This window comes from Pholcus phalangioides, unplaced genomic scaffold (genome assembly GCF_987345545.1).
Source record: "Pholcus phalangioides strain wild (caught in Gottingen) unplaced genomic scaffold, Ppha-v1.0 ptg000007l_1, whole genome shotgun sequence".
Classification (NCBI taxonomy): domain Eukaryota; kingdom Metazoa; phylum Arthropoda; class Arachnida; order Araneae; family Pholcidae; genus Pholcus; species Pholcus phalangioides.
The window spans coordinates 63,192,870-63,216,704 of NW_028301600.1; the positions used below are offsets into that span (position 1 = coordinate 63,192,870).

Consider the following 23,835-nt stretch of genomic DNA (forward strand, 5'->3'; position numbering starts at 1 on the left):
ATGCTTAACTTCCTTTTAAAACTCTGGTCATATCCTCAATGGACAATTTACTACTGACCGAATTGGGTCAGAGATCTTTCACGCAAGAGAAAGTACTTTGTTGAAAGTAAGTTTATACACCTTTTAAATTCTAGGTGAGGTGACATGTTCACATGCTGTGTTGTACTTCTGCCTTTTTCTTGGGCATGGGGGGGGGGGGGGAGGGCTTTTGGCAGTATCACATTGGGACTACTGGTAGTCACCTCTGGTTTCTTTCATGAATGCAGGATGAAAAAAATTCAATGCACTGGAAAAAGTGAATAGACGTCAATGGACGTTATGCAGTAAAATGATTTTTTTTGTTTTTAGATATCTCTTAATGAATTGAAAAAGAAGTCTTGTTTATATCTGATCTGCCTTCACAATCAAATAAATTTCAGTATTATCAAGTAAATTTATATTATAATGAAAAAATAAAATCTGTACAAAGATAGTAAGAAAATTGTTTTTCTATTTTTTCCCTCTTTTTGGAATTGTAAGTACAAATGACAAATCTTTTAATTCTTGAAGTACCAACCAGGGTTCGTTGATATATATCAATCAATTTGTATCTGATATTTATTTTCAAAATATCATGACATATGATATTTTTGATATTTTCAGTCGAAAAGGATTTGGTATTTTTGTTGGTAAATGAGTTTATCAATCATAAATTAGTTCATTTGTAAATAAATAAACAGATTTGTTCAAACATAAAATATTCAGTTGAGAAAGGGTTGGTATCTTCAGTTAAGAATGAGCTGATATTTTCATGGTCTCATATTTTCAGTTCAGAGAAAAAAAAAAAGAGAGTGATATTTTCACATTTTTCAGCCACAAATAGGATAATATTTTCAGTCTGGTGTTTTCAGTTGTAAATAGCTGACACTTCCAACCACAAATGAGCTAATATTTTCAGTCATAAATTAGCTGATATTTTCAATCGAGAATGGTTCGATATTTTTAGTCAATATTTGATATTTTCAGCCAAGAATGGTTTGATATTTTCAGTCATAAATTGGCTAATATTTTCAGCCAAGAATGGTTTGATATTTTCAGTCGAGAATGGGCTGATATTTTCAGTCGAGAATGGGCTGATATTTCAGTCAAGAACGAGCTGATGTTTTCGGTCGAGAATAGTTTGATATTTTCCAATCAGGGTTGGTTTGCTATTTTCCAATCAGGGTTGGTTTGCTATTTTCCAATCAGGGTTGGTTTGCTATTTTCAGTGGTAAATACGCCGATATTATTTATGGGCATCTTTTTTCTAACAGGCCACCTCATTGGGCATTATGCCTGTTGTGGCCTTTTCATTTGTATTTTCAGTAGAGGATGGTTTGATATTTTTAGTCGATATTTTCAATCGAGAATGTGGTTTGATATTTTTAGTCAATATTTTCAATTGAGAATGGTTTAATATTTTCTAGAACTATAGGAAGAAGGTTTTCCTCTTTCCCTTGCATGACTTTTAGACAGAAAAAAACTTTGTATAATATTTCCCATAATGGTGGATAAATCAATTATTCATGTGAATGAATTGAGGAATGAAAGGATAATGAATATACAGGGTGATTCAGAAAAGATGGGAAAACTTACGAGGTGATACTACACACCAATACAAACAATTATCATCAAAGAATGCATGGTCTAACATGAAACGCAAACGTGCTCTGCAAATGTTAAAATGACATGTCTGTTGAAATTTATCAGGAGAAAAAGAACACCATGCATGCAAATGTAACCTGGGGAAGAAGAAACCATATGCATATCTGCATTACAGTGAATAAAAGGCACAGACGCCAGCCCTGTGAAGTTATTCCAGTGTGCAACCATTCCAACAGTTGTAACGTATGGGATAATGATGCACTTTAGTAATACTGAAAAAGTTTTTCTTGCATCACTGTTGCCGGTGGCTGTTTTGAGCAATTATTGTAAATTATTCATTAAAATTGCTTTTTTTAACATATACGTTATTCTTGTGTTTTCTCCTTGTATCCTCGGTTTTACTATGTTGCACCCTGTGCAGCATGTTTGTATTTCATTTTAGACCATCCATTCTTTGATGAAAATTGTTTGTTTTTGTGTGTACTACCACCTCTTAAAGTTTTCCTATCTTTTCTGAATCACTCCATGATACTCCATTATACTCCATGTGATTAAGAGACTCCATGACAACTCAGAGGTATAGAGAAGATATCTTAAAACCCTATCTACAACTTGTCAGAGGTGTAGTTGGTTCTTCGGTTGTTTTTTTATTGGCAAGAAGAAACACATTTCTTGCATCACAATATTGCATAGTGGTGGGGTCCTTGATTAACTCTGTGTAATCAAGGGTTTCTTTAAACATGTGCTGCTTGAGGAATATATTACCGCACTTATGTTACAGCAATATAACTTAATATACGATCGGTTGGTGTGTTTTCAATTCGCATGATGTGTTACTTATTCTATTTTCCTATACATTTTATAAGTTACTGCCGATACAAATGCTAGACTTTTTATATCTAATTCATTAACTTTATGAATTATTTATTTAATGTTAACTTAAAAAAAATCATGCGTGTATGGCAGCCCTCACACACACACGCATGAGGTTAAATATAAAAGTATCATAAGAGCATCATACAACTTCATAGTCAATTTTAAAACTTTGACACATGAATAATATTTAGAAACTTTACAAACCATATTTACTTGAAGAATAGGCTATGGTACCATCATTTCGAGAAACACTGAATTCAGTGTAGACGCTTCGACAAGAAGTTATAGGAAAATTTGAATATTCTCCTCTTGATGATTCACAGGATATACTATTTAGAGCCACTGTTCCATTAGGCTGCACTCCTATCTCTAATTTAGGCACAGCTGTAAGAAAAATTCAAATTGAATTCTTAATGTTTCATTACTGTACCAGAATAAATAAAAAAGGTGGTAAGTTGATGAACATCCTTTTGGGATGAAAAGTTACATAGCCACTCATTGACGTATAAACAGGTTTCATTCTAAACACTGGCCCATAAGCCAAAAAAAATGCTCAAATAGTGTGCTCTGGCTTTGGCTAGTGTCACAAGACATTTTAGGGATAAAATTTTATAGGAAGTAGCAATTAAGACCATATCATGCAATTCTAACCTTGATTTGATGCAATGAATACAGATAACAATTTTATATCAGAGAGAAGGAAACGATGCTACTCTCTGCTGTTAATACAAATTAAGAATGACTGGATACCAAGCTGAGATTAAGTTTCGGAACAAAAATTCACACATACATACTCTAAGGCGTGGTTCTCAACCTTTAGAAGCCAGTGGCCTGGTAAATCTCTTTTGCGTAAGTGAAAGGCCTGGCAATACACACAACTAATGAGAAATTAATGAAGAATGAAACTGAGAATCACTCGCAGCCTAGTGTGAGAGCCTGGTACTGGGCTGCGGCCTAGAGGTTGAGAAACACTGTTCCATGGCACCTTAAACCTTTGTCACCACTCTTGCTACAATCCAAAGTATAAAAGAAATCAGGATTTGAAAAAAAGTCTGATTTTTTTAATTTAAATTAACTGACTGTTATTACTGTATATACTCGTATATAAGCCAACCCCCTCACTTCAGAATTGCAATAAATTGAAAACCCGTGTATAAGCCAACCCCAAAAAAGCTGTGCGTTTCAGAGAAAAAAAATTCTTATATTTTCATGCAAAATGAACAGCTTACAGAAATTTACAATAGAAAATGATTCAAACTTTTTAGTCCATTTCTGCCGAATCTCCAAGCTCAGCATAATCCATCAGATCATCATAGGGTGCGGCATCTTCGTTTTTATCTTCATCTGGGCTGTCACAATTGTCACTTTCAAACAGGATATCATCTTCAGTTCCGTTCATTGCATTGCTGATGCAACACTTTTTGAAGGATTGGATGATAATTTCGGTTGAAACAGAATTCCACGCCTCATGTACCCATTGGCACACTAGGACAATGTCAGGTTTCTTCAAGGCACCACTTTTTGTAGTTTCTTTATCATCGGAACTCATACATTCGATCCACAAATTCCTCAAATAGTCTTTGAAAGGCTTGTTGATGCTCACATCTAAAGGCTGTACAATCAACGTTAGCCCACCTTGTATCAAAGCCAATGATGTTTTCGATTTCTTTGCTTCAGCTTTGACATTATCCGTTCTGTGGGGTTTGAATATATCCCATACCAATAATGCAGGTTTCTCGAACACTGCTACAAAAATTACTACTGATTGTGGGGGGTCGATGTTTTCTCATCAAAAACTGACCCAAGTATAAGCCGACCCCCCCCCCACTTTTTTTTCACGAAAAACTCGCCTTATACACGAGTATATACGGTAATTAAAACAAATCTGACAGATCATTAGGAATGCATATTTTGTCACCTAATATCTCAGATTTAATTTGGAGTACTAATGAATAAACTGACAAACAATATGAAATGAACAATAAACAAAAGAACTACAAGCAAAGAAATGCACACCAAAAAATTTGTGTTTATATAACATGAAAGGTCATTGAGCCCAAATTAACTTCATGGATTAACATTTTTTTTGTAGTGTGCTTTTATTCATGAGGGCACCCCCCCCCCCAAAGTAAATGTCTGGTGGCAGCTCAGTATCACATATGATGCAGGTTTCTTGTGTATGCGTGCGTGTGTGTGTGTGTGAGAGAGAGAACAACCAAAGGGTCATTCAGCATCAACTAAATAAAAAACACATTCTATTCACAAGATTGTTCCTTGTGCAATTGATGGATGCATTTATTATGTGTTTCCGACTTGCATGATTTTGCTTAATATAATTTGCACATTTTTATTCTTTCAGATTTAATGAGTTTTGGTAAAAAAAACACTCACTCTAGACTTTTTCACTTTTTGTATTAAAATTTCAAGTCTAACAGTATTTAATGTTGGTACATCATCTATTATTATTATAAATCAGCAATTAGGGCATAGAATTCAAGGCTTTATAGAAAACTAATTTGTTTTTTATCAGGAGAACACTAGTGCCTCATTGTAATGCATTGCAAGAGGCACTGTAGTGCAGTTACTGTATTTCTGTATTTTAATGTGTAAAAGGAACCCCTTTTTGCCAAATCTGGTATCCTAAAAAATGGAGAGAGGAGTTAATTTTATACATGAATAGTATTATAGATTGCACATTACTCAAATTCCTTGCAATTTACAATGAGAGTAACTCTCATGATCATAATGAACTAGTTGATGTAGCTGATTGTAATGTATCAGATGGAAGTGATGAGGATAAAAATGGCTTTATGATGAATTTATAAATTTTCTTTGATGAAAACTTTTTTCAAAATTTTAACCCAAAAAAAATCAGGGGTTCCTTATACATCCTAAAATATGGTATAAATTCAGCTCCTTATATTTTTTTTGCAATTTTTTCATGCACAAAACCTAAAAATAGAGCAGCTATCTTTCTGCACTGTATCTAGGGATTAAGTTGCAGTCTTTATTTCCCCACCCCATCTCTTTTTTTTTTTTTAAATCAAGAACTTTACCATATTTCAATCACATGCATATCATACTAGGTTACTTTTACTTTATTACATCAAAGTTGAATAAAGGAAAAATGAAATTTAAATCATTTATTTTTTAACCAAATCAAGTGATTTAAATCATAATTTAGATCATGATTTAAATCAAGTTGATTTAAATTGCCATACCCTGCCACAATCGATATTTTAATGAAGCTCATGGGCTACTATGTTACATTAAACATATGAGATCAGAGGGGCTATGCATTGAATACCCCTGCTCTAAGGGAAAAAAATATCAGTCCTTTGTAGAGCAATGGTAGCGCACTCGCTAAGACTGAAAAGTTGGAGGTTCAATTAATGCAGAGGCATATGAAATTTTTTTCTGAAATTAATATTGATCTTTCTTGATATCCAGTCATTCATACTTTATAAAAATTACTATCCCTACTAGTGACTTGCAAGTCATAAGAGTTAATAAATGGCATATGTACACTGAGCATGAGATACAGTGGTGAGATGCTTGACTATCACCATAAAGGCAAGCATCAGGTTCACAGATTCAATCCCACAGATTGGGGGAAAAAATTCCCTTTTGAACCTGTAGAGATGGCACCTTCACAATAAGCTACCACCAAGGTTCCCTCTGTCAAGAGAGAAAAAAAGAATGGAAGTACAATTTGATATGTGAACATGAGGCACCTCACCCAAAATTGAAAGGGGGTAAAAACATTATGCAGGGCTCCCACTCAAAAAATTTGAAAAAGTAGGAAAATGCAGGACTAAAAAGTAGGACGGGGAGGGTCCCCGTCAGACAACATAATCATAGCATAATAAAAAAATCCCTAAAATTTTTTATTAATTTTGAAATAATTTTTTTTTCATAGCACTATTTTAGTATCCTGTAAGATTGACTCCAGCCAAAGCAAAATGACAGAAATGACTTGGTTACAAAAACAATTTTTGGCCAAACCAGAGTACTAGCATACTAGCAACCACAGATAATTCTTTTCTCTCCTCACAATATAAGTTACATTCTTTTTTTGGAGTCTTTCACAGTCCAGTCTGTCAACTCTCTTCAATAATGCATAGCAAATTATGATGACACGGAAGTTTTTGAAGAACTCTCTTTGAGGACCACTTCCAAAAGCACAGTGCAAAATGTGTAAATTACAAGGTCCGATGTAAATTAAGTCAAGGTGAACCAGATGGTTTTACTGCATTGCCCATTCTTTTTTAAAGGGATTTGTTTACATTTTACTGTTCAATGTCAATGTAATCATTTTGACAAATGAAGCATTTTAATTTCTAGCTCTCTGCTGAGCCATTGTAAATATCGTTTACGCCTCTTCATGCAAAAATACAGAAGACAAGCGAATGCTACAAACCTAGAATAAGCCTATGTATCCAACTGCTTTGTAATGCAAACTGTTGTTTCACCTATTCACAAAATGTGGATCATAATTTTTAATAATGAATGTTAGTTACTGTCCAAGACCATGGAATAGTAAATACAAAATTATTTTTTCCATCCAGACAAAAGTTTTTAATGATTACTCTACTTGTTGAGCCCTTAAACGAAGCAAATGAAAAATTAATAAACAAATGGTCAACATACAACCCCCCAAATATAACCTTAAAAACAATATAATTTTTGCTTTGGCAGAATCATTAATTGCAATCTACAACATTTGTAATATTTGGCGATATATCGATGATTCCCTCTTCAATTAAAATAAATTACACAAATTTTGTTGATAGGATTTAATAAAAAAAGTAGGAAAAGTAGGACAAAACTGAGAAAGTACGACAAAAGTAGGAAAATTAGGACAAAGGGAGTATTATGGTTTGGGTTTCTGAATTCCCCAAATTTTGGAACCTTTGGGAATCGAGAAAGTGTATTCAAGGGAATTCTCTAACATTCCTGAAATCATATTTCTTACTTAGTTTCCGTAAAATATTGAGAGTAAAGTAGTACCCCCTCCCTGGAATGAGCCTTAAGGTCAGAATGCTTGCTCACTATGTTAATTTTCTAGAAATTCATATTGTGAATTTTTTTAAAAAGTCCCGTTCTGAAGTTCTATATTATCCTCTCTTTTGTGAGGGGGGGGGACATAGTAATTAAGTGAATATTAATAAACAGCAAACTTGTCATGAGAAAACTAAGAAACTTCTCCATTTGCTCAATTACTCCGATGCGAGAAAGATGTGACCTTGAGTTTTACCTTTAATCTCTGTCCAAATTTTATTTTCCCTCAAATTACTTGTTTTCTTTTACACTACAGCACTGTTTCTCAACCTATGGTCCGCGAGGATAGCATAGTTGATCCACAGGCAGACTTGATAAAATCATTCACCCGTTAGTAGTATGGGTTCAAATAAAAAATTATACCTCCATACGTAGATTTGGTTAGGTTCACCATACATCATCAAAGAGAATGCAGGGAATTGCTGGGAATCTTTAATACCAGATATCACTAAATTTTGCAAAAAAATTCAATTTATTGCTTTAAATGCAATTTGCTAGTTATTGCTATAATTGCTGAAGGGTATGGAAATAAAGAGCTGCTATATATCACAGTTTAAACACACATTTTCAGTATTTCATGAAAAAAATATTTAAATGTTCTGATGATCATATTTTATTACGAAAAATATGGTAAACTGGGATCTTAAATAATAATTCGTAAAATACGGGACATCTACAATTGTCATCGAAAAAAATTTCCAGAAGTAGGCAAAATCCCTGATCGCAAATTAAAATTATTGAAACATTGCAAAAAAAAAACCGTTAAACCTGACAGATATGTTAAATGAATATTTACAATTTTTTCTATAATTATCATTCTATAATACATTTTATATGTATTATAGGCCGCTGTGGTGGTCGAGTGGTTATAGTGCCGGACTCGTGATGCGAGGATCCGGGTTCGAACCCCACAGTGGTGGTCGGCTGAAGTTGGTTTTCTGTGGTTCCCAACTTCAAGGCGCAAATGCGAGCCGATCTCCCCGTTAAAAAGTCTCGCCACAGAGAGCAACAGTCCTACAACGGTAAATCATTCAACCATAACACTTCACTCATAGTTAGAAAAACTGGGGGCAGATGACAGCACTACACATAACAAGCATTACACAGAAACAAACTTTACGTCAGGTTGCACTACACGTACACGCACATTCCCGCAGGTACCGATTCGTTGGGGTTTGTTGGGGGGTTCCGCGGGCGGGGTGCATGTGTGGTGTAGCAGTAGTAGGTGGGGCCTCCAAAAAATGGCTCGGGGATCCATGAAGTCAGCCACCTCGTTGGGCAATTTGCCTGTTGTGGCGTTGTATTTGTATTTGTATATTTTGAAAATGCCGTGTGTGTGTATTACGACTTTAGCAATTAACTAATTCATATGAGTGTGGTTGAAAAAACGGGACAAATGTATAAAAAAATCAGAACAATGAAAATTACTGGTATGTCAAGTAATACGGGACACAAGGGATTCGTCAAATTGTTTCAGACATTTTACTGGTCCTTGTTTCCAGAAAGGTTGAGAAACACTGCACTACAGGATATGAACTTGAATATTCAACCTTGTACAATAATATTAGCCTCTCTTATTGTTTAAAGTTCTAAGTCAGCGGTTCTCAACCGGTGCTCCTTGTGCACTCTCTAGGGGCTCTGCGGTCGCTTGAGGAAAATAAACATAAAAAAACAGTAAAATTAACAAAAATAATTATAAATATTTTTAAGTAGTAAAAATAAATCAGGGACCTTGATGAATAATTAAAAAGTTGGCCTACGGGGCTCCACCATAGAATTTTTTAACTTAAAAGGGCTCCGTGAGTCAAAAAAGGTTGAGAACCACTGCTCTAAGTACTAATAATATAAGCCAATGATTTTCAAACTTTTGTCACACGCCCAATTTATGGTTCATCAGCAGCTTCCCAGAATAGTTTGATGGATTTTTTCCCTATATAAAAGAACAGACCTGCCAACCTTCAAAAGGTGAAAATCCTGCAATTTTCTCATAAAAATCCCGCAATTCACTTGAAAATCTGATCTGGCAAACATACTTTTGCATGTCATATATATTTGTGATTTTATTGCCATGATAAGAACCTATACACAGACGTGCCAACTTTTAGAATCCAGAAATCTGGAGATTCTCCCAAGGAGGGGGTACCCTCTTCCCTGCAGACCTGATCAAAAAATTTCCCGATAATTTTTTTTTAGAATTTTTTTTAATCGATTGAGGAAAAAGTAACCCCCACCCCTGGCAGGTGCCTCTGAGCAGAATATGATCATCGTGGATGCTATCAGTGATGGGTATTCCTGCGTATATGAACTCTCAAAAGCAGTTGTCTATTTTCTTTTTGAAGACATTTGATCAGAGAAAACAAAAAAACTTCAAAATATATAAGGCTGCTGACGAAAAAAGCTCTGGTGGTATCACATATCTTGTGGTGTAGGATAAATCTCTCTTTGTTATTGTGTTTGCCACATGGTTGTTAATAGAATACAACAATAATTACAGGAATGTCAGCCCTATATATTCTAGCAACCTTGGATGTCAGATACCAAGAACATGCCCTGATAAACGGTTGCCAATAAATGCTAGGTAAATAAAGTCACCTCACTGCCAGTTTGTTTAAATGCAGTCACCAAGACATTTTTTGATGGCTACTCGACAGAAGTGATATCTTCAACCAAATAGGTTGGTTTTGAGAATCATTGATTTCATGACATTGTGAAAGCTCAGGGAAAACCTAAAATTTTATCTAAAATAAATTGACAAAAATTTTCTTCCAAATCTATTTATTCTCTAATTTATATCTTATCTAATTTTCTGCTAAAATCTGGGGAAATTTTTAACAAATCTGGAGAGCCTGAGGAAGGGCGAAAAATCCGGAGAGATGGCAGGTCTGAAAGAACCACTTCAAAGAAAAAAAATAGGCCCACAAACCAATATCTCCAGCTCACCACAATACACACTTTGAGAAACAGTGATATAAGCAGTTGAATATGCTTCTAATACCTCTGTAGCCCACTCTTTTTTTGTCATAAGTGACCAGCTTTAGGAATGTTAGTTTTAATTGATAAAAAAATAAAATTAAAAGCAATAAAAAAAAAGACTTACGTAGAGCACTGTACTTTAAAATCTTGAATAACTATGGGTAGAAATTTTTATATAATTTCAAAAAATTGTCAATTTTTTCTCATTTCAAGTCATATGCTCAATGCTTATGCTTTAAGAATCAATGTCCATAGTGTAGCTATAACTTATTCTATGCATGGAAAAGTGGTTTTCAGTGCTGTCCCAACTATTCCACATCTGTATTATATTTTTTCGATTGGAAGAGATAATATTTCGGGAAAGGGGGGGGGGAGGAATCAATGGTGAACGACGCTGAAATACTGATAGCTATCAACTGCCTTTTCAATGATTGTACTTGAGTCATCATTACTGGACAATGCCACCATTAGAGGAAGAAAATGCAAGACTTGATCTGCTTTCTCAGCTATCCTTGAGATTGACAAGGGCTCCATTTGATGACACTTATTTACAGAAAAAGGGAGTGTAATATTTTATTATGGTAGGTTACCCATTATGGAACTGGGGCTGTCCTATATGTTCCTATATAGGGCCTGTTATATTCCAACTTAACTATAGAGGTTGCCTCGTCTGATTCAAACTGAAATTACTGTAGAATGCATCTTGCAATCTTGGTAAAAAAAAACCAAAACTAACAAAGCAAGAAAGAAAATGAGAAAAGAGAGATAAGGGTCTGGGGAAAGGGATTCTAAAATTTTCAGAGGACATCTGCAAGCATTTCTTTTTTCAAATTTCACATTATGAGTCATATACATGGGTTGGAAATGTAATTCTCCTGATTTTCCATCCAAATGTTTGGGATTCCAGGGATGGGAAATCTTCAAAAATTCCTGAGACAGGCTAGAAAAACCTCTCACTCGAAAACCATAATTATGGGGTCCTAGAGTTCTGTACTCTAGAAGCACTTTCTTTAGAGAGAAAGAATTTGAACCCAATTCTATCAGTGGTAAATATCCCTAAGGCAACATGGGTGTTTCTATAAACTGTTTAAACAAAATTGGGGAAGTGAGAGCAACCCATAAAGACAAACAACATTTACAATGAAATCTGTGGTTGCAATTGGCTCAGAGTGTTAGAAAAGCAAAAAAGATAACGTCTTTTGTTGAGCAGAATCAAAACTGTTTGGAAATGTTCATTAGAATAGTCTTTAGGTCATGTTGAATCCTTCTTCAGGAGTGGTGCAAAGTCACCCCTGTAGGTGAAAGATTACGGTAGTAGCTCCAGATTACAGTATAAATATTAGTTGATTGGGACCAAAATTGAAAAAAAAAAACACCCGCCTTTTCTCTTTTTCTATGACTGTACTATTATGGTACTCTTCTAATGGCTTCATAAAACATTTAACCTACTTTGAGATAAGGTTTATTACAATAAGCCTGGATGTAACCAAGATGTTTGAGCAAACAACTAAAAATTTTCTAATCAACCTAAAGGTTTATAGGCTCATGGAAATATGCCTAAAAGTATCAGGCTGATTGGAAAGTGATAAACAATTTTCCAATTTGCGGAGAATATTACAAAACCATGGCATTCTATTGCATGGCACATGCAATAAGCCATATTTTTCCAATTCGCCGATGACATGTACATGCAAATAAACAAATAGAACATTGAAGAATATATCTTTTAAAGTAATGCAATAAAGTAATTTACTTTCTGCCGATGCAACCCTGGAACCTTGAATCATAGAATCATAATCTGGCAGAAGGACACCTCTCTTTATGAGTTCTTCTTTGGTAGCACGCATTGAAATCTTCCTTTCTAATACTGAAACAACATAACAGAGAGTTAAAAACTTAGAATATACTGTTACACATTTTATATTACTAATTAATGTAGCCAGTAATAACTGTAATTTACAACATTTCTCAAAATAAGCACCCCAATGAAAAAACACACAAAAATATTTTTGAGCTTAATTTTAACTCTGCATTAGCATGTGAGCAGAATAATTACATGATAAAACAACACTTTAATATGATATTTGTTTCCCATAATGTCACAGCCAGACATCAGTATAACATCTGAATCTCTAAGGACTGAATAAAAATGACTACATAAGCAGTGTAACTTGATAACAAGGAAGTCAAATTTGCTATTTATGGTGGCAGGGGTCCTAAAAAATTGATGTTATAGGTGGGGTTGTGTTACACAAAGGTCTGACTGTATCTGTAAGAAAATGTTTTAAATTATTATTATGAATTCTACATGCAGTCAAACCCCTTGAGATAAAGTCACAGAAACCCTAAAATTGTTTAACAATGTTGATTTTGTTAACAATTTTGTTAAAAATTGTTAACAATGTTGATATTAATCAACAAAAGAGTGATTTGATTTTGAAAAGTATATGTAGTTAAACGATGATAATAGTGCATTAGATGTTCTCAAGTGTTAATAAACAGTCTTATTACAAGAGAAATAAATGAGAAAAAAATACTCAGCTCATTGGAATCACGGATAATGTTATCATTTGGGTATTGCTATCACTTTTGAAAAGTATGGACCAGACATGTATCATAACAGAGAAAAATTAGTCTTTTCCAAAAAATAAAAACTAACATATGTGCCATAAGCTTTACACAATTTACAATGCTGAAAACAATTGCCATTATGGCTCTTATCCCAAGTTATGTGGTAATTAAAATGTAACAATAAAAATAGTGATTTTGTTTGAAACACAGTCAGACTTTGATATCATTAACCCCCTTCAGACACTGATATTATTTTGAGGTATAAAAAATTCAAGTTATAGAAGTTTATCTGCACATTTACAATGATGCACTTTATTGATTTCATTACAAATATGTTGAAAATAGTATGAATATTGTAAACACATCTAATGCACATTGTAGAATCCTTTGTGTTTTTCCAAAAGTAAATTATTTATACCTGGGCTGGACAAATCCCATGCGCCAGGTCGCCATGGCAACTAAAAAATTACTATTGGCACCTAAAATTTTGCTTTGTGTAGTTACTAAATTGCATGCTGAGAGCAGCACAAAATGTTTGAAATGTGGAGCAGCATATCTCCTAACATGAAAGCGGCTCACTATGACCCGAAAAAGTCAAAAGGAACATTATTTTGAACCTTTTTCTCTAGGTAAAAAGTTTTTGTTGCTAAAAAATTTTTTTGTGCTACCTAGAGTATTTTGTGATTTGTCCAGCCCTAATTTTTACTATCACAAATAGTATAGATAGAAGTATACACAAATAGTATAGAAACACAAATACTATAGAAATAGTATACAAGAAGCTGTAACATCAACAAAGGTGTGTGTGAGTTACAATATTGATCTTTATTAGAAAGAATATATATAAATATATATCCAAGCAGAAATATATTGGAACAGAATAAATGAAGTACCAGATATTATGATTAATATTCATCATAACATACCAATATCAGCACCAAAGGCAAATGAAATATACAGTATGGTAACTATAGACCACCCAATAATTCACACGTGACTCCTTGTGAAAAACTAATATGAAAAGTGCTTTCCATTTTTGGATCGGACAAATATTAAGTGAGTTATAAGGTTTTAAAATTTTGTGACGTGTCATTTTTCTAATGGATAGTTATATGCTAAACTTCAAACGAAAGTACATTTCTCCGCCAAAATATTCAGCATTACAGAGACACTAGAACATGATCTATTACTATCTGATGAACCTCCAGCTGGTCCCCAGTGGCAGTTTCAGCAAGATATTGCCGCATCACAAGGATTCAGGTTTGAACCCCACCGTCGCTACAAAGGTGGTCGGCTGAAGTTGATTTCCTGTGGTTCCCATTTTCGAGGCGCAAATGTGAGCCGATCTCCCCATTAAAAAGTCTCACCACAGAGAGCAACAGGCCTACAACGATAAATTATCCAATCATTACACTTCACTCATAGTTAGAAAAACTGTTGGCAGATGGCAGCACTACACATAACAAGCATTACACAAAAACAAACCTCCCGTCAGGTTTCACTACACTCACATTCCTGCATGTACCAATTCGTTAGAGGTACCGCAGAGGAATATGGACGAGGTGCATGTGTGGTTTAGTAGTAGTAGTAGCAAGATATTACAGGCAGGTTGTGCAAAGGCCTATAGTTTAATGAGCAAAATATCACAGTTTCTACCGAGCAGCATGTGGTCCCAATTTCAAATCTATTGAGAATCTTTGAGGCATTTTGTCGAGAGATTTATGAAAATAATTGATAGTATTCGTCTGTAGAAGATCTCAGAGCTTTTTTGACAGTTATTGGCATAACATTAAGCCAGAGAAAATGCAAAATTAAATTTCTGTGGTGAAAATATACATAAACTAACTTATTAAGGAGAAGGGACATCAAACTAAATTTTTGACAATTTTTACTTTGCTGCAAATTTGACTGTCTAAACTTTTGCATCAACTTTTTGTGTGCTATTTTTGTTTGTTTTGTAATTATGTTGTCTATAAAGAGTTTGTATAGTCTAATTTTATTACTTTGAAAATAAAGTAAATGTTCACCCTAATAAGTGGTAATTAATTTGTGGTTTTGCAATTAGTAGTTTTGAGATACTATGTGATCTCAACTAGTGTCTAAACTTTTGTGGTGAAACTGTATATATTCAAATTGCAATATAACATAAATGCTGAGAGAAAGAATACAACAGAAGTAAAATTTTGAACAGAAAAATACAATTACGAAGAAATTTTGAAAAATGATGAGTTCAATATTCATAACCAGCTCTTTGTTTTTCATTGGGGGGTTGAGACAAAGGGAGTTAAATGTTTGTGAAAATACTCTCAGAAACATCTTGCCTTCTGCTGCAATGCTCCCGATTTAACTTTGTTTCCCCATGTTAGATTGTCAGCTGACGGCAATAAAGAATAATGTAACACAAAAATTTCCAGTTGAACATTTATTAAAAAGTTAATTTAAGTTACATCAACAGTTAAAATTTTCTTTCTATAACCAAAATAACACAATATAGTAATTTTAGAGTCACCATTAATAAGATATCACAAGTTTATCACAGATAGTAAATTTGACTGATCTCACCCGATTGACATCAATCCGACTAGAACATATCAGGAAGTTCCTTCCCACACTGGAACCATTTTTCCATGACACCACAGTCACATCAATTGGCTAGGAAATCAACGCTGATCTGCATCACATTTCCACGGATACCACAGGGAAAACAGAAATCTTTAGGAGGAAAGAGAGCATTGTCGAATCAATCCACAATTAGTTCCAGAAACCAGCAAATGCAAGACCATTAGAAGTTTTGATTATAGACACAAGCAAGTCACGATCACAATGAAGGCATCAGAAAGATTATTAGCGAGGAAATTATATCCATTTGATCATCCCAGCAAGAATGACGAGGCAACCACCAAGGCAAGATTTACTGCGTTCTATCCATTTCAACATCCAAAGGATCAGGAAGTGCTCAAAACACTTTGCTTTCACTCAGATCATAACTAGAAAAGAGCACAAGAGGAAAAGAAGTAGCGAATGTTCACAGCACACAACTTGTATCTAAAGGAAAATTCCCGGTCACACGTGGCCACAGGAGCCAATCAGCTTCAAGATCAATACAATTTACATGGCAATATTGAAAGATCATGAAAATTGGAATCTGGCACAAATCGGCAGTTCGTGATACCCGACAGACCCAGGAGAGCACGTCAAAGGTACATATTTTCACAGAAAAATGACTAGAATAGGATTTCTCCATCAGGGGTCTATGGATATGTTATATTGCCAGTCTCTGTGGTGTCCCCCCCCCCCCCCCCAATGAAGAATCTAGAGCTGGCTGTGAATATATTCAACTCATCACTTCAAAATTTCTTCATAATTGTATTTTTTCAGTTTGAAATTTTATTTTTGTTGTGCTATGTTGTAATTTGAATATACAGGGTGTTTTGTTAATGGACTGACAAATTCAGAGGGTTGTCAGTAGGCATCAAGAGGAACAAAAATTGCTAGTGCAAACCACATTGAGAGGGTGAAAATCACAAAAAGGCATGCAGGCTCTGACTCCAGAGGAGACACAAGGTGGATGTCAGTTGATTGCTGAATGCGTTTGTGGGTTCCAATGGGGTCACCTTAAATCACTCGTTTATGCGACGCATCTGGATACACCAGAGGATCTCATAACGCGGATTGTCGTTGCTGTGGCAGACATCAAATGCATACCTGGTATCTTCGAGCACGTCCGGGAATAATTTTTATGTCATTATAGACTGTGCAATGACATCAGCAGCCGCCACTTCCAACAACTCTTGTAATAATTAATCAAATAAATCTTTGTGTAGTTATTATTGTACTTTTTGTTGTTCTAGCGTGATGTCGAAACCTACATGCATTTTTTGCGATTTTCACCCTCTGAATGTGGTTTGCAACACCATGTTCCATTGCAATTTTTGTTCCTCTTGCATGGGCGGAGATACGGGGGCCCGTCATTCACTTATCTCACAGTTTTTGTGAACATTTTCATTTTTCCAAGTTTTTTGAAAAAGCTAACTTTAATATTTTTATATCATGATTTCACTATTTCAACGCAAATGTGCATTACTTTAAAATGTACTATTCTTAGAGATATGGCAACATAGCTAAAATGTTATGTTTTGAAATATAATTCAAAAGATCTAATTGGTTTTATCACAAATAAAGTTTGTAAACTTTTAATGAATTTTATTTGGATTGGTCAAGTTGATTAATTCAACTAAAATGTTTAAGAGTGATTCACAATTGATTAATTAGTCTAACCAGCCCTAGTATAAGTGAATAAAATTTCAAAACTAAGATGAGAAGAACAGATTTTTTAGATAATAAATTTAGTATTCTGTGTGTACCCATATTTAGAAAGTTTAAATTATTGCACATGGCATGTGGTGATAACTATCTCATTTCCTCTAATTTTTTTCTTTACCCGTGCAGACCTGATTTTTCTATAGGCTATCTGAAAAAGTAATTGTGAAGAGTAATTTCATTAATCTCCTAAACTCTGAGGGGTATTCTTGTAAAAAGAGAAGTATTTTTTCCCCACACATTTATTGTAATTTCTTTTCACACAGAAATATATATTTTCAAAAATTCCAAAAAATAAACCTTAAATTTAAATAAGTATTTTCTTCTTTTAAAAAATTGGTAGGTGTAAAAATGAATTTTGATGCATATTGGCAAACACTGACTAATAGTAAATTTTGAGATTTTGTGTGCACAGCTGCACATGCATGCAGTTTAGAGAAAAGATTGGTGATAACCAATGCAAATTTTAGACAGCTGTCTGTGAATGCTATTCCATGCAGATCATACACATTTCCACAATTCCTCAGTTACAGTTGTGCACAATGACATACAGGATAACTTCTTAGCATCCATAAATGTTTGGTGTGGGACAAATCTCTGGCCTGTAGGGGATCAACATTATTTTCATTAAATTTCTTAAACTATAAATTTACTATAAAATCAATGTAGGGAGCCCAGGACCACCATGGGCTACCTGGGCAAGTGTTGATCAAAGGCCTGTAACTGACTGGAATTCCTAGCCTGCCAGTTTATATACTTACTCCAGTGGCGTAGCCAGGGGGGGGGGGGAGCAGAGAGAGCGATTGCTCCCCCAATCGAAATTTTGCCTACATTGGCGCCTATTTTTCTAAATGTCTTTTGATCTTTAAAAAGAAACTTGAAAAATATTCACTTTTTCATTTTCTACCTTCACTGAGTAAAAAAAAAAAATCGACATTTGCGCCTCTTGCAGTTTCACAGTGTGATTGGATTCGTACTAATCCGTAAGAGATGGAAAAAAAGAAAGTGGAGGTTTTTTTCATTACTATTTTTGACAATTGCTCTCAAGCTCTTCACCTGGAAGCATGTTCATATCAGCCTCTGTTCCCCACCTTTATTAAAGGCAGAATCTTGCCCGCTTGTAGCTCTAACTTTTTCCTCTTGCTATTGGTCGTTCTCGGTAGAGCTCCTACAAATACCTTTTATAGGTATGAGGATATGGAGTTCACGAAATGCTCATTCTGTTCTGAAGGGCCACCAAGAGCATTGACTAAGGCGCCTTTTGAATAAATTAGGCATGGAAACCTATTGTGGACGGGCCACTGAACCTGTGAAGTAATGGCTAGGATTCAAGCTCCAAGAAGTATCGCCTTTTCTTTGGGCATCTTAGGAAGAGCTTGAGCGCTTAGAAATACCACTTTATGTATGGGGAACTTAGCTATATTCATAGCACCTAGAAATGCCACATTATCTGCAGGTGCCTTGGCAAGAGATACTAGCTTGTGTATAGGGTAGTGTCAAAGACTAGGAAAAGGTGGAAAACAGCTATGAGCTTTTGAGCTCTAAAAAACCCAAGATTTTGGGGCAAAAAAAGGGGGTTCTGGAAGAGTTTTTCCTAAAGGTGGGTAAATAAAAAACCTATAATCTTGGGTCAATAGCGCTCTGATGTGTAGAGAATGGGAGAGGAAATTATAGTCTTCTATATTTATACGACAATATATTGTACTATATTATATGGTGAGTCAGGGTTGTTTGGTTTAAACCACGTTGGTTTAAACCATGGTTTAAACCTTGGTTTTAACCAACTGGTTTTTTTAAAAAAACCACTTTGGTTTTTTTCAAAAAATCAGATAAAAGTGGCCTAAATATCATTTTTTCCCCTGAAAAATATCATATTTGTTCATTATTAGCCAAAATGTTTCATTTTTACCTCATTTTATATCCTTGGGGTACATTCTGACGGTATATCTTTAAATGACATAAGATTTTATAAGTGGTTTTTTTTCAAAAAGTCTCATAAAAGTGGCCAGAATATATATATATTTTTCATATGAAGTATCTTAGTCATTTAAAGTTATATATAAAAGCCAAAATTTCTCATTCTTACAACATTTTCTAACCTTTGGCTACATTCTGATGCTCTATCTTTAGCAAATTCATGAATAAGGATTGCATCACACATCTAAATGTAGTGGTGTATTATCTCACAGGGTTTCTTTTTCCCTTCACAAAGAAGCAGCTACAGTAGTGATACCATCATGCTAGGGGCAAGTGGTCCTATAATCCAATAAATACACCAGCTGTCCTTAAAGGACAAAGACTAGTGTACTAGTTGTTACATTACCTCACATACATTTTCATTCCCATAAGAAGTAGCACATCTCCTACTGTATATCTCCCAGTCTTAATATATTTAATAGTTGTTTTTTTTATAATTTCACACACACACACTGTTAAGCCCAGTTAATCAAGGTTCTACTGTATAGTAGTAACAGATTTACGAAAAATAATCAGCTTAATCATCATAATAAACATGGTGATTATAATTTGAAGTTTTGATTCCAAAACTATACAATAAGTACTGATCGGAATGACCTGAAAATTTGCATGGATACTCCTGAAGCAATGGACGTTTCTTTCGCAAAAGAAAAAAGTGCAAAATGTGCAAGTAGATGATGCTGTACTTGGCCAGCAGTATAATCTATTTTGTGCAACCACATCATTTCGGTACTTCCACAGCATCAGTGTGTGGATAGAACTTCTATCAAGATGCACATTGCAATACCAGCAAAGCAGCTGCTGAAGACCCATTTTGACAGGATGCATGCACCTTAACCCTTGCAACTTCTGGCTGTGGGGGTACCTCAAAATGTTATAAACAGTGGTCAGATTGCAAACTTTGGTGAATTGTAATCTCCAGCACATTCCCTATATGTTAGAAGTTCCTCATTCCTCAGGAATATGAACGGGGGAAAGGGGACGCGTTTGGTTTAATAAAGCTGAATTGCAAGCACATCCACATTATGACCATGGCATACTCCGATTCTGCTGTTGAACAAGAATATTTGTGCTTTCAGCCTCATAGCCAGAACACGCGGTGGACAACATATTTAACATTTTTTGAGTAAGTTGTAGTTATTTGTTCAATTACTTCATTTTTTTGTGATGTTTCCGTGAATTATGGACTCGTGCAATGCTATAATTAAGTTATAATTTTCCCATGACTGGCTATCGTTTCCATTCTGCAAACAAATTTCCCACGTGTTGGATGATGTCATTAATTTGACATTTTTAAGTATTTTTTCCCCTTTATCAAATAAAATTGAATTTTTTCAGGAATATTCATGTCAATTTTCAAGTCATTCTGACAATCGCTCTTTTTTTACAGTATTTTGAAATCAGAACCTTAGTTATAATCACCCTGTATATCGTAAATCATCGTTAATTAATCTGCATTATTTATGCTTCATTAAATGCATTATATTCACCTAATTTATATTACTTTTTGCAAAATAGCTTCGTAATTAAGTATACTGAAAGTAACTGGAGGAAAAACCTTTATATATTATATGATTAATAATAACATTAAAAGAATTTTCAAACACACAGTAATCCATTGAGTTAAGCAAAAAATAATTAAATGGCAAAATGGTTTTTGTTAAAATGTAATAAATATTTATTGATTAATTAGCATGGGAATAGTGTTAATTGCATTAATAAACATTTTATTTTAGTTAATTATTACAAGTTTGAATGATTTTTCAGAAATTTCATTGTTTTTAATGTCAATACTATTTAAAACAAAAAAACCGGTTTAAACCAAAAAAACCTGGTTTAAACCAAAAAAACCCGGTTTTTTGGTTTTTTTCAAAAAAACCGTTTTTTTTACCAACCCTGTGGTGAGTGCATGATTTATGTTAAAATGTGACTTTTTCAGAAACATTGTCTTTTTCATGGTGTAGTTTCTCTTTTCTACGAATCACTGTTTGTTTCATCATTATGCATATATAGCTGTGTGCCGAATGGGAGAAATTATTCCCTGGAAACAGTTATGAGGCCGGTGGGTTTGTTAACTCATGACACGTATATCTCCCCTCCAATTAATCCAGTGTTTCTTAAACTTCTGGCACCCGTGGCCCCCCCCCGACTTCGTCATAATTTATTCATGACTGCCCAGAATAGCCTGACACAGATGGTTCTCTAACTTTTTCCACCCGAGGTGCCCCTTTCCCTATTCAATGCTTATCCGCGAGCTCTGTCTCCTCATTAGAGCTGTTTAACAAAAAATATTTTTGAAAAACATTTGTCAGGGTCACTGCTCCATGGTGCCCTTGACGAAGATTAGAGGGGCACCAGGGTGTCACGGTGCACAGTTTGAGAACCCCTGGCTTTATGTAAAAAAACCCACTACAAAGAACTGAATGATCAATACACCAACACGTTGAGATATCTCTCAAAAAAGGGTGGCGATGAGCCAAGAGCACATACTTTGAGAATCCGTTGAATATTTCCGAAATAATATAAATGCACTATATATACGGGCGTCATTTGTTTATTTCTCACAACAACATATTGATGGTCTACGCGGGCCGTCTTACGAGCATCAAAGGGACTTTTCTTACCTGTTCAGAAATGCCTAACAGTTCTCTCTCTCTCTCATACACTCGAAAATTTAAACTGGATCTCATTTTCATGAAGTCCCTTTTGCACTTGAGGCACCTGGACCAGGCCTGGAATTGCCCATGTATTACGAGGAAAGTTTAAAAGTATAACTGAAGATACATAATATACTACTTCAGAAGAACAAAAAGGGTCCACAAAATGTTGAGTCTACTCTTAAAAGATTATCTGGTGTTTTTCAATTAGCGCTTATCCAAGGGCTTACGATACTTTCTATGGCGTCGTGAGATTTGCCAACACTTGCCCGAAGGCCCTCTGGTCAAATTACGAGGGAAAAAATCCAAGAACTTATTAGTTATTGGCAACGCGGAACATCCCGAAGATTTTTCAAAGAGATTCTTTGTTGGGCAGCCGTGGACATTGATTACACGGTTATACAGTTATAACAGGGAAAGAGATGAACCATACAAAAGTAATAGTATGCACTCATAATTGTCAGTAAAGCCCATCATTGAAGGAATGTCCAAAATCCACGTTGCACCATTGATTAAAGTAACGGGGCACCACGGATGGAAAAAATTTGAGAGAACCCTAGTCTGTACCATTCATCACTCGACATTTCCATTCTTCTTTGATTTGTTATGAAACACATCGCATGAATTTATTTCACTAGAAATATACATATACTATGCGCAATGCTTTTTTTTTAAGTTCAACTTCGAGCAGAACTTCCCATTACGTAGCATCTCCAAAGGGGGGAAGCCGCTAGATAATAAAAAATACTTCAATCGATTCACATACCTGCCACTTTCACTTTGATTTGGAAGATGAGCAGTGGCATTACAAACATACCACAATTTCTGGCGCACACTAATTCGTTTGAAGCAGTGGGTCCTAAACCTTTTTGGATTCAGGCCATCCTCCACTTGTGCGTCTGCAATCTAGTAGTATGGGATAACGACTGAGATCGTGTGGGCATCATGATGGATGGATTCATCCCGGTTTGAACCCCACTAGTGGCACAGTGGCGGTTGACTGAAGAGTCTATTTTTTTAAATTTCTAGAGAGAGAGAGAGGTATGAATGCTAACCGATCTTTCGTTTGGAAAGCCTTCCCGCAGAGAGCAGGCAGGCTTTCACCATGGTATTTGCATAACACGAAACTTAAGGCATCTGCCAGTTTTACTTCTAATATGGAAGACAGAGGGCAAAACTTCTTGAACTGAAACCATGCATAACTATGACATCATATATGTTATGGTCACGCATAATATAAGAAAACTTTCCGTCATGCATTAATTTGTTAGAAATTCCATAATGTCTTGGAAGTACATGCACGATTGAGTAGTAGTAGTGTATAAGTGATGTGTGCTTACGATAACAGTGTAAAATGATGAAAGCAATTAAATGGAAGCATGAAGATTTCTCTGTACTTTCATAACTTGGGATAATTTTAGGGGGAGAAAAAATATTTCTTCCTTTCTATTTTATTCTCCAATCATTTTTTATATTTTCATCTGAATTTTTTTCAAACTACCTTTTAGGGTGACTTCCCAGTTGTTTTTGGTGTTCGCATTGTATAAATGCGTAAAAAACAAACTGGAATTTAAAATTAATTAAAAAATTAAAGTACATTAATCACAATTGAAAGGGAATTAAATTAATTTGAAAAATAATATCAACTGAAAACAAAATAAATTTGATTTTTTTAAATTGGGAAATTTAAAGTTCTTTCTACTAATGCATAATTTTAAGTTTGCGCCTTAAGCACGAACAAAAAAATGGCGCCTTTCACAATTTCGCTCCCCCATTG

At 34.8% G+C, this 23,835-nt stretch overlaps 1 protein-coding gene across 4 annotated transcripts in view; it reads right to left on the bottom strand.

Moving 5' to 3' along the window:
• The window catches only part of LOC149085611 (phosphatase and actin regulator 2-like), a 66,304-nt gene that overhangs the window by 23,210 nt on the left and 19,259 nt on the right, over positions 1-23,835 (bottom strand). For 3 of the 4 annotated variants that reach the window (XM_089233750.1, XM_089233752.1, XM_089233753.1), the window contains 2 exons: positions 12,287-12,400; positions 2,704-2,883 (listed from right to left, as the gene is read on the bottom strand). In XM_089233750.1, coding sequence (XP_089089876.1) covers positions 2,704-2,883; positions 12,287-12,400 — 294 coding nt within the window. The remainder of the gene's footprint in view (positions 1-2,703; positions 2,884-12,286; positions 12,401-23,835) is intronic. The other variant, XM_089233751.1, reaches the window with a different exon arrangement.